The 12,380-nt window shown below is 44.2% G+C and overlaps 1 protein-coding gene across 5 annotated transcripts in view; it reads left to right on the top strand.

Moving 5' to 3' along the window:
- The window catches only part of SPG7 (SPG7 matrix AAA peptidase subunit, paraplegin), a 42,767-nt gene that overhangs the window by 27,121 nt on the left and 3,266 nt on the right, over nucleotides 1–12,380 (top strand). For 3 of the 5 annotated variants that reach the window (XM_060184991.1, XM_007531832.3, XM_060184992.1), the window contains exons 10-13: nucleotides 6,349–6,473; nucleotides 9,937–10,039; nucleotides 11,898–12,008; nucleotides 12,239–12,354. In XM_060184991.1, coding sequence (XP_060040974.1) covers nucleotides 6,349–6,473; nucleotides 9,937–10,039; nucleotides 11,898–12,008; nucleotides 12,239–12,354 — 455 coding nt within the window. Of the gene's footprint in view, nucleotides 1–6,348; nucleotides 6,474–9,936; nucleotides 10,040–11,897; nucleotides 12,009–12,238; nucleotides 12,355–12,380 lie in introns of those variants that run through there. The other 2 variants (XR_009548230.1, XM_016191887.2) reach the window with 2 other exon arrangements.

The following is a 12,380-nucleotide window of genomic DNA, read 5'->3' as shown; positions in this document are numbered from 1 at the left end:
GATGTCTGACTCTCAGAAGGTTGTTTCTCAGGTGGTTCATGGTGCTGCTGTTCCAGTGTGCTCTCGTGTTCAATTTCCTTTTTTAAAAAAATCTTTTTAATATTTATTTATTTATTTATGAGAGAGAGAGGACACCAGAGCATCACTCTGGTACATGAGGTGCTGGGAATCACACTAGGGACCTCATGCTAAAGAGTCCAGTGTCTCATCTACTGCTCCAAAGAAAGAGAGAGAGGAACCAGGTGGGTTCATCATCTTGCTTCACTCAAGGACTCAGCTTATAGTTTAAAAAAATTCAAGGCCAAAGTAAAACAGAAAAATGCTAGCAGTATAAGGATCAGGTAAGATGGTGGTGGTGATGTTATGATTTTATTTTTTCCTTTTTTTTTAAAATTTATTTCTTTATTGGGGAATTAATGTTTTAAATTCAACAGTAAATACAATAGTTTTTTATGCATAACATTCCCCAGTTTCCCATTTAACAATACAACCCCCACTATGTCATTTATCATCCTTCATGGACCTGTATTCTCCCCACCCACCCACCCCAGAGACTTTTACTTTGGTGCGATATGCCAATTACATTTCAGGTTCTACTTGTGTTTTCTTTTCTGATCTTGTTTTTCAACTTCTGCCTGAGAGTGAGATCATCCCATATTCATCCTTCTGTTTCTGACTTATTTCACTCAACATGAATTTTTCAAGGTCCATCCAAGATCGGCTGAAAACGGTGAAGTCACCATTTTTTACAGCTAAGTAGTATTCCATTGTGTATATATACACCACAAATTGCTCAGCCACTCACTGTTGTTGGACACCTGGGTTGCTTCCAGGTTTTGGCTATTACAAATTGTGCTGCCAGGACCATATGTGTACACAGATTTTTTTGGATGGTTGTGTTGGGTTCCTTAGGCTATATCCCCAAGAGAGGAATTGTAGGATCATAGGGTAGGTCCATTTCTAGCCTTCTGAGAGTTCTCCAGACTGTTCTCCACAGAGGTTGGACCAACTGACATTCCCACCAGCAGTGTGGAAGGGTTCCTTTGACCCCACACCCTCTCCAGCATTTGCTGCTGTTACCTTTTCTGATCTATGACATTCTCACAGGAGTGAAGTGGTATCTCATTGTTGTCTTGATTTGCATTTCTCTGACAATCAGAGACTTGGGGCATTTTTTCATGTGTTTCTCAGCCTTTTGGATCTCTTCTGTGGTGAATATTCTGTCCAAGTCCTCCCCCCATTTTTGGATGGGGCTATTTGTTGTCTTGTTGTTGAGTCTGGCAAGCTCTTTATATATGTTGGTTATTAAACTCTTGTCTGATGTATGGCATGTAAAGATCTTCTCCCATTCTGTGAGGGGTCTCTTGGTTTGGGTAGTGATTTCTTTTGCCGTGAAGAAGCTTTTTAATTTGAATATTTCCCCCCTTTTTTTAAAAAATATTTATTTAATGCATAGAGACAGCCAGAAATCAAGAGGAAAGGAGGTGATAGAGCAGGAGAGAGAGACAGAGAGACACCTGAAGCCCTGCTTTCACCACTCTTAAAGCTTTCCCCCTGCAGGTGGGGACCAGGGGCTCGAACCTGGGTCCTTAAGCATTGTAATACATGCGCTCAACCAAGTGTGCCACCACCTGGCCCCTGGTGTTATGATTTTATTTTTATTTTTTACATTTTATTGGGGCCTAGTGGTTTGCAGTACAGTTATTGACATATAGGTACAACCTCTCATCTCCCTATGATACATGTCTTGGTGTCTAGAAGGTGATGTTTTTTAGACCCAATGAACTCAGTGGATAGTTATCTTTCTTTCTTTCTCAGTGGATAGTTATATTTCTTTCTTTTATTTTTATTTTTTAAAGATTTTATTTATTTATGAGAAAGGTAGGAGGAGAGAGAAAGAACCAGACATCACTCAGGCACATGTGCTGCCGGGGATTGAACTCGGGACCTCATGCTTGAGAGTCCAAAGCTTTATCACTGCACCATCTCCTGGACCACGGACCACAGTGCTATTTATTTATTTATTTATTTATTTATTTATTTATTTATTTCTCTTTCTTTTCTTCCTTCCTTCCTTCCTTCCCTTCTTTTTTAAAGAATTTATTTATTTAGGGCGGAGGGTAGATAGCATAATGGTTATGCAAACAGACTCTCATGCCTGAAGCTCCAAAGTCCCAGGTTCAATCCCCCGCACCACCATAAGCCAGAGCTGAACAGTGCTCTGGTAAAAAAAAAAAAAAAAAAAATATATATATATATATATATATATATGTATATATATATGTGTGTGTGTGTGTGTGTGTGTGTGTGTGTGTATGTATGTATGTATGTATTTATTCATGAGAAAGATAGGAGGAGAGAGAGAGAATCAGACATCACTCTGATAAATGTGCTGATAGGTATTGAACTTAGGACATCATGCTTGAGAGCCCAATGCTTTATCCATTGTGCCACCTCCCAGGCCACTAGTGCCATTTCTTTTCTTTTCTTTCATTCTCTCTTTCTTTCTTTCTTTTTTTTTTTTTTTTTTTTTACACTAGAGCACTAATCAGCTCTGGCATTTAGTGGTGCTGGGGATTGAACCTGTGGCTTTGAAGCCTCAGGCATGACAGTCTCTTTTCATAGCCATTATGCCATCTACCCCCCCCCCCCCATTACTATTTCTAATTCCTGAGCCTCAGATTGATATGTGGCCCAGCTGGGGCTGAACAGGAAGACCTTGGTGGCTTGTGCAGACATGTGCTGTACTGGGAAAGTTGCTGTATTTGCCACTCCTGAAAAGGACTTCTGGATAAGCTTCCATGTAATTAAATTTTTTTTATTATCTTTATATTTATTTATTGGATAGATACAGCCAGAAATTGAGAAGGAAGAGGATAAATAGAGAGGGAGACAGAGAAAAACGCCTGCAGAACTACTTTCCCATTCACGAAGCTTTGTCCCTACAGGTGGGGACCAGGGCCTCAAAACTAGTTCTTGCACATTGTAATATATGTGCTCAACCAGGTGTGTTTCCACCTGGCCCCCGTCATGTAATTTTGTTGTTGTTGTTGTTGTTATATTTATGGTTTGGATGGAGACAGCCAGAAACTGAGAGGAAGTCCCTAGTTCTGTCCCCGGCAGCACATGTAGCAGAATGATGTCTGGTTCTTTCTCCTTCTCCAATCTTTCTTATTAATAAATAAATAAAATCTTAAAAAATAAAAAGATTTGTCCCAGTGCCAAACCTGGCTCTGGCCCCCACTCACAGCAGCTTATTCCTCCAGTCTGACAAGTTGCCCTCTGGAGCAGACTCCCACCTACCTTCCTTCAGAACAGCTCCATGCCATCTGGGTGTCATCCACACAGCCAGCTCCAGTGACTGCTTCCAGAGGAGGGTTTGGGGTTCTGAAGACATTAGAAGACCCCTCATTTTAAGACCCTTCAGTTTCTTACTATGTGCACTTAACCTGGTGCACCACCACCCGGCCCCCTTCAGTTTTTCTTTTTTTTTAAAATATTTATTTATTTTTCCCTTTGTTGCCCTTGTTGTTTATCATTGTTATTGTTACTGTTGTTGTTGTTGGATAGGACAGAGAGAAATGGAGAGAGGAGGGGAAGACAGAGAGGTGGAGAGAAAGATAGACACCTGCAGACCTGCTTTACCTCCTGTGAAGCGACTCCCCTGCAGGTGGGGAGCTGGGGACTGGAACCAGGATCCTTACGCCGGTCCTTGCACTTTGGGCCATGTGTGCTTAACCCGCTGTGCTACGTCTGACTCCCTTCCCCTTCAGTTTCTGACCACAGGGTCTTTGAGCCCCCCTACACCAGGCCTGCAGGGTATAGGTATGTGGTACTTCATTAAACATGAACTACACCTCTCAGTCCCTGTTCTCAGAATCACCAGGATGTCTCTACCTATTTATATATTTAATGAGACGAGATGTGGGGGGTGGTGGTGAGGAAGGGTGAAGTAGGCCAGACTAGCACTCTGTCATATGTAGTAATAGCTATCAAATTTGGGACCTCATGCTTACAAATCCAAAGCTCTACTGTGACTTACCTCTTGGGCCATACCAGGTGTCTCTGTAGAAAGTGGATGGAATTTACAATATTGAGTGAGTGAATGTGTATGAAAGAGGGGGAGGGAGAGGGAGAGGGAGAGAGAGAGAGAGAGAGACTGACATGAGATAACAAGTTAAATTCCCAGATAGATGCCATACTATCCCTGGGGGCCATTACCAGTCTGCAGCACCTCATAGACTTAGAGAGGACCTATGGAGTTCACATCAGCTCTCCTTCTCCCGTTCATAGTTCCCAGATACAGACGAGAAAACCACTCAGCGTGGCACCTGTGATTCTGTGGTCTGTGTATGACAAGGGATTCCAGGTGATAAGGAGACCAAAGTGGGGATGGCCCCCTGGATTCTCCTATCTGCCACTCAGCTTTGATGACAGCACAGCTCTCTGCTTGTGTTCAGGCTTGGGCTTCAGACAGAGCAGCCTTTGGGTGCAGATTCAAGCCCTACAGGAAGTGGTTCTCAGACACTCTTCCTCAGACGCTCTTCCTCTGAGCCAACCTCTGTGCTGCCTTGAAAGGACTGCTTCCGCCCAGCAGTCCCCACTGAAGGCCTTTGTGGAGTGGGGCCTGCAGCAAACAAGTCTCTTTGTACAGAGACACAGCTGCACATTCGCAACCCCTTACTGTGTCTGAGGGGTCTTTGTTCCTCCCAAGGAAAGCCAGTTTCTATTCATGGCTGTACAGAGGATGGAACTGACACCACAGTAGATGTGAGAAACTCTCTCCCAGGAAGCAAAGTCTTGCCTCCTGGGTCAGCAAAGAGAGCCCTACAGGACTGCTGGCATCACAGAGACAGGCACCTATGAGTGGCTGCTCTGATGCTCTCTAGTCACCTTTGTCCCTCAGGACCGACAGAAAGGGATGACCCATTTTCTGCTCATGGGTAGTACCCTCCAGCTTTGTGAAAGAGAGTCCCTGGAGTCTTGGAAAAGCCCAGCACCCATCACAGGTAAATCTCTGATTCAGGCCAGGAGGTAGCTTAGTGGTAAAATGCATGACCTGCGTTTCTGAGGCCCCAGGTTAAATCCCTGACACTGCATATGCCAGAGCTGAGTGGTATTCTGTTTTCTCACTCGCTCTTATAGAAATAAGTAAAATATCTTAAAAGCAGTGGTTCAGGAAGTGGTGCAGTGGATAAAGCACTGGAATCTCAAGCATGAGGTCCTGAGTTCAATCTCCAGCAGCACATGTACCAGAGTGATGTCTAGTTTGTTCTCTCGCCTCCTTTCTCATTAATAAATAAATAAAATCACTGTGCAGGTGGGGATCCAGGGGCTCGAACTGGGATCCTTGCACTGGTCTCTGTGCTTCATACTATCTGTACTTAACCCAGTGTGCCACCACCCAGTCCCATATATATGTATTTTTTCCCCTTCTCTTCCTTTCCTTCCCACTTCCACCCTCATATTCATGTTCCTTCTTCCTTTTAACCAAAGAATTTCTTTGCTGTGGTTTATGGTGGTACTGGGGATTGAATCTGGGAGCTCTGGTGGGTGCCTCAGACATGAAAGTCCATTGTGCTTCCAAAGTACTGTCTTCCAGCTCACTTCCATTGCCTTTCATCAAGGTGAGACAGTTATAATTGCCATGCAAAAGACTCTAATGTTTGAGGGACCAGTGATCTCAGGTTCACTCTCCAGCACCACTATAAGCCTGAGTTGAGCAGTACTGTGATTTTCCTGTCTATCTTTCGCTAAGAAAAAATAAAATGTTTATTTTAAAACAAAAAAACTTGGGAGTCGGGCGGTAGTGCAGCGGGTGCACGTGGTGCAGAGCCCAAGGACCGGCATAAAGATCCCGGTCCCAGCTCCCCAGCTCCCCACCTGCAGGGGAGTTGCTTCACAGGTGGTTAAGCAGGTCTGCAGGTGTCTCTCTTTCCTCTTCTCTGTCTTCCCCATCTCTCTCCATTTCTCAACAACAATAACTACAGCAACAATAAAAAATAACAAGGGCAACAAAAGGGAAAATAAATAAATAAAAATAAGAAATAAAAAAAAGCTTGCCCAGTTTTACTAGAGAATCTTGCTGTGAATTTGATGGTTTGTCCCACTCTAGAGTGTAGAGCATAGGACATGGATGTCTGATCTCATTCTCTGGGGTTCTAGAGCTATGTCCACGGGAGTAGGATACAGTGTGGACTATCCTGCTGTCCTTTGCTCACTGACCTGGTGGTAGGACTAGGATCTATGCCACCATGGCATGACCATGCAGGAAAATGTTCTTCTTTCCCTCTCCCTAATTCTTCCCTGGGGGCCACTTCATTCTATTGCCACTATTTGTCCCTCCAGGAATGGGCACCACTGATCATGTCATTGTCCTGGCCTCCACCAACAGAGCCGACATTTTGGACAATGCTTTGCTGAGACCAGGCCGTCTGGACCGGCATGTATTCATCGACCTCCCCACACTGCAGGTCAGCTTGAGTCTTGGTGCTGCATGAGTCGGGGGTTTGAACTGGATAGCTGCCTTGAAAGCTGAGAGTAAGGGGTAGCAGCCCAGAAACCTCTTGGCCCCATCAGCTTTCTCCATCTCTGGTTGGATGTCACTGGTAGACAGCCTGAGTGGTAGCCCTGGCTTGGGCAGTAAGGAGAGTGGGCAATAAGAGGAGGACCTGTGGAGGAGATAAGATAAACGTAACAGTTGGTGGTAAGTTGTTAACATTCTTGTAGATTGAGGGAGCAGATCTGTTGCTCAGGGCATACTCAGGGGCCACTTTAAGAAGCAGGGTGCATTGGTGTATTGCACCAAAGTAAAAGACTCTGGGGTAGAGGGGAGGATTCAGGTCTTGGAACATGATGGCAGAAGAGGACCTAGTGGGGGTTGAATTGTTATGTGGAAAACTGAGAAATGTTACACATGTACAAATTATTGTATTTTACTGTCAACTGTAAACCATTAATCCCCCAATAAAGAAATTAGTAGAATAAGAAGAAGCAGGGTACATTTCCTCTTTTCTAATTTTGTAGGAAATGTTTTAATCCTATATGGAATGCACAGTATGCAGTCACATAAGTCAAACAAAATAAATCCTGTTAAGGATGTTATTTCCTACTCTTTGGGCAGGGGTAGATAGCATAATGGTTTTGTAAATGGACACTCATGCCTGAAGCTTTTAAGGCCCAGGTTCAATCCCCCACACCACTATAAGCCAGAGCTGAGCAGTGCTCTGGTAAAAAAAAAAAAAAAAAATTCCTATTCTTTTTCCTTTTTCCCCCCTATTTTATTTACCAGTGAGAAAGAAGGGGAATCAAGAAATATCACTCTGCCACATTCAATGGTAGGGACCTAACTAGGTCCTCATGCTTGAGAATTCAATATCTTATCTACTGTGCCTCTTCTAGAGGCATGTTTGTTTGTTTTTACCAAAGCTTGCTCAGCTCTGGCTTATGGTGCTACCTGGGTTGAACCTGGGACCCCAGAAACTTGGACATGATTTCCTTTTGCATGACCATTATGGTGACTTCCCAGCCTCTTCTCTCCCCTCCCCTTCCCTCCCCTCCTCCCTTCCCCTCTCCTTTCTTTCCCTCTCCTCTCCTCTTCTTGCCTCCAGGGTTATTGCTAGGGCTTGGTACCTACACCACAAATCCATTGCTCCTGGTGGCCAGTTTTGTTTGTTATTATTGTTTTTCCAGTTTTGTTGTTGTTATTGCTGGGTAGGACAGAGAGAAATTAAGAGAGTAGGGGAAGACAGGGAGAGAGAAAGATAGATACTTGCAGACCTGTTTCACTGCTTGTGAAGCAACCCCTCTGCAGATGTGGAGCCGAGGATAAGAACCAGGATCCTTGCACCAGTCCTGTGCTTCGTACTGTGTGCACTTAACCCAGTGTGCTACTGGCCAGGCCCCCCCCCATTTAAAAATTTAAAAAAATATTTATTTTAAACTATTTATTTATTCCTTTTTATTGCCCTTGTTGTTTTATTGTAGTTATTATTGTCTTCGTTGTTGGATAGGACAGAGAGAAATGGAGAAGGGAGGGGAAGACAGAGAAGGGGAGAGAAAGACAGACACCTGCAGACCTGCTTCACCGCCTGTGAAGCGAATCCCCTGCAGGTGGGGAGAGCCGGGGCCTGGAACCAGGATCCTTATGCTGGTCCTTGTGCTTCGCACCACATATGCTTAACCTGCTGTGCTACCACCCGACTCCCCCCATTTAAATTTTTAATTTAGATATTTATTTCATAAGTGATAGGTAGATTGAAAGATGTATAAAAAGAAAGGCCAAAGTAGCATTCTGGCATATGCAGTGACAGTGATCAAACTCAGGACCTTATGCTTTGGAGCCCTACGCTTTATGTACTATACTACTTCCTGGATCTTTTTTTTTTTTTTTTTTTTTTGCCTCCAGTGTTTTCGCTGGGGCTCGGTACCTGCACTATGAATCCACTGCTCTTGGAGGCTATTTTTTTTCCTTTTGTTGTCCTTGTTGTTTATCATAGTTATTATTGTTGTTGTTGTCATTACTGTCATTGTTGTTGTATAGGACAGAGAGAAATCCAGAAAGAATGGGAAGACAGAGGGGGAGAGAAAGACACCTGCAGACCTGCTTCACTGTTTATAAAACGACCACCCCTGCAGGTGGGGAGCCGGGGGCTTAAACCAGGATCCTTCAGCTGGTCGTTGCAATTTGCACCATGTGCACTTAATCCAATGAGCTTAACCCAGTGCACTACCACCCAGGCTCCTTGGATCACTTTTTTCTTTTAAACAAGAGCACTATACAGCTCTTGCTTAAGCTCTTGGTTTTAGGGATTGAACCTGAGACCTTGGAGCCTCAGTCATAAGAATCTTTTGCATAACTACTATGCTATATCCACAACCCTTTTCCTTTTCTTTTTTTTTTGACTTATTTTTTTATTTATTTAAAATATTTGTATTTATTGCTAGACACAGACAGAGAGGCATTGAGAGTGGGTAGAGATAGAGAGGGAGAGAGACAGACACCTGCAGCCCTGCCTCACTACTGGTGAAGCTTCCCCCTTTAGGTGAGAAGATTTTTTTTTTTTTTTTTTGCGTTTCTATTTCTTTTTTCTTTTTTTTTTTACATGCATAACATTCCCCAGATTCCCATTTAACAATACAACCCCCACTATTTCATTCATCATTTTTCATGGATATGAAAAGACTTTTTTTTTTTTTTTCCTCCAGGGTTATTGCTGGGCTCGGTGCCTGCACCATGAATCCACCGCTCCTGGAGGCCATTTTTCCCCCCCTTTGTTGCCCTAGTTGTTGCAGCCTCATAGTGGTTATTATTGCCATTGTTGACGTTGCTTTGTTGTTGGATAGGACAGAGAGAAATGGAGAGAGGAGGGGAAGACAGAGAAGGGGAGAGAAAGATAGACACCTGCAGACCTGCTTCACTGCCTGTGAAGCGACTCCCCTGCACAGATGGGGAGCCGGGGGCTTGAACCGGGATCCTTATACTGGTCCTTGAGCTTTGCGCCATCTGCGCTTAACCCACTGCGCTATCGCCTGACTCCCCCTTTTCATTTTTTTAAAAAATGGATCTTTCTTGAGGAAACAGTGGAAATGTACCCTTGTGACAACAAAAATCCTGTAAAAAAGCATTTTATCAATACAGTGATTAGAGTTGGGAGGGGGAAAAAAAGAAGAAAAAAGAAAATATTTAAGTAGCCCAGGAGGTAGCACAGGGGATGGAACAGTAGACTCTCAGGCATGATTGCTACTCTAGTTCTCTCATAAATCGATAGATAAATATATCTTTATTATTTATTTATGTGAGAGGAGAAAAGAGACAACAGAATTTCACTCTGGCACATACAGTGCTACTAGTAGCTCAAAGTTGCTTTCCCCAGTCATGCATGGTGGCAGATGGTGACCCCTGCAGTGTTAATTGGGACCCTCTGTCTCTGACAGGAAAGACGGGAAATTTTCGAGCAACACCTGAAGAGCCTAAAGCTGACTCGTGCCAGCAGCTTCTACTCCCAGCACCTGGCAGAACTCACTCCAGGCTTCAGTGGTAAGGAGTGGATTTTGGTGTTTGGGGAGATCATCTCCCCAGGTCAGTCTAGCCTGAGAAGGCGTAAACTTGACTTACAGCAGGCAGGATCCAGCACACATCTGTTTTTTCTCCTAAGTAGTAGGACCTCAGTTAATTTGCCTTGTCCTCCCAGTAGTACTAATGGCTCTGCCTCAAGGCCTGTTCCAGTTTTTCAGTTCACCCCAGTCAGACTTGTTACTGGATTACTAGAGTCCTCATAAGCAGGCAGTCACCTCCTTCAGGGTCTCAGTTCTAACTCCCCAGAGATAGGCACCAAAAATTAAGACATTTTTTTAGTGCATTTCATTGTAAAGGGTAATGTAAATAAAAATTGGGGGGCAGGTGGTGGTGCATCCTGTTAAGCACACATAGTACTAAATGCAAGGATCCACACAAGGACCTGGGTTTGAGCCCCTGCTTCCCACCTGCTGAGGGGAAGCTTTTTGAGAGGTGTCTGCAGGTATCTATCTCTCTCCCTCTCTATCTCCCCTCCTCTCTCAATTTCTCTCTATCCTATCAAATACAAGGGAAAAAATGGCCACCAAGAGCAGTGGATTAATAATGTCAGCACCAAGTCCCAGTAATAACCGTGCGTGGAGGCAAAAAAAAAAAAAAATCCATAACCAGGGCAATAATGTAGCAGTAGTGCACCATAGTGTCATGCCTGAGGCTGCAAGGTCCCAGGTTTAATCCCCAACACCATCATAAGCCAGAGCTGAGCAGTGCTCTGGTAAATAAAAAGTAGTGGTAAATAATATTTCTTCATTTTTGATTTTCCAAGAAAAAATCTTTATTAACATGAAAAAGAAAAATAATACTCATGATAGATATGGTGCTAGGGATCAAACTTAGGACTTCATGCTTTCAAGTCCAATACTCTAGCCACTTTGCCAGCTACTGGATCACTTTTTTTTTTTTTGTATTTTATTTGTTCTGGTTGTTTTTTTTTTTTTTTTTTTTGTCTTCCAAGATTTTTGCTGGGGCTCCGTGCCTGCACTACAAATCTACCGCTCCTGGTGGCCATTTTTCCATTTTGTTGCCCTTGTTATTGTTCTGATTGCTGTTGCTGTTGGATAGGACAGAGAGAAATCAAGAGAGGAGAGGAAGACAGAGTGGGGGAGAGAAAGATAGACACCTGCAGACCTGCATCAGTGCTTGTGAGGCAACCCCCTGGCAGGTGGGGAGCCGGGGGCTTGAACCGGAATCCTTGCACGGGTCCTTGCACTTCGCACCATATGCACTTAACCCAGTGCACTACTGCCCAACCCCTGTTCACTTCATTTTTGATTTTTTAATTTTAATGTCCTTAACAAGAATATCTTGGTTTCTATAGATCCTTTAATTTCATATCCATCTGGGCATCTATGGAACATTTGGTAGTATGAGCACAGAAGCACAAGGAAGCACTGCTTCCAGTCATGTTAATGATCAAAGAGATGGGGTGGGGGTTAGAGTGGCTTGAATTTTTTTCCTGGGTTCTGTGGATCATATGAAATCAACTTTTTAAAAAAAAATTTTTTCCCTTTTGTTGCCCTTGTTGTTTATTGCTGTTGTTGTTGTTGGATAGGACAGAGAGAAATGGAGAGAGGAGGGGAAGGCAGAGGGGGAGAGAAAGATAGACACCTGCAGACCTGCTTCACTGCCTGTGAAGCAAACCTCCTACAGGTGGTGAGCCAGAGGCTCGAACCAGGATCCTTATGCTTTGCGCCATTTGTGCTTAACCCACGGTGCCACTGCCTGGCTCCCAAAATCAACTTTCAATCTGAGATTCTGTCCCAGTGCTACCCTCACTTATTCTGCAAGCCCTTCCTCCTCAAGAACCTTTACCCTGTGACAGGTGCCGACATTGCTAATATCTGTAATGAGGCCGCCCTGCATGCTGCACGGGAGGGACACATGTCTGTCCACACGTCAAACTTTGAATATGCTGTGGAGCGTGTCATTGCTGGTATGTGGGACTGAGGCCCTTGAGGTTTCCAACAGAAGGTTGGGTAAAGGGAAAAGGATCAGAGAGCTGTAGAGGTGCAGAACCCTTCAGGGATAAGGGGAAAAGTGAGCACAGATTTAAGAGCTGGGGGTGGGGGGGACTGAGCTGAGGCTCTGAAGGGTGGTTACTTGTTGGGGAATCTATATCCAGTTGTACTGGATGCAGTGAGCACAGGTGCTTTGTTCTTCCAGGGACCGCCAAGAAGAGCCAGATCCTCTCAAAGGAAGAGCAGAAAGTGGTTGCATTCCATGAGTCAGGCCATGCACTGGTTGGCTGGCTGCTGGAACACACAGAGGCTGTGATGAAGGTGAGTGACAACAGATTAGGGGGTCT

The sequence above is a fragment of the Erinaceus europaeus genome, chromosome 2, assembly GCF_950295315.1.
Source record: "Erinaceus europaeus chromosome 2, mEriEur2.1, whole genome shotgun sequence".
NCBI classification, from domain to species: Eukaryota; Metazoa; Chordata; class Mammalia; order Eulipotyphla; family Erinaceidae; genus Erinaceus; species Erinaceus europaeus.
This window is presented reverse-complemented; position numbering and strand designations above follow the sequence as displayed.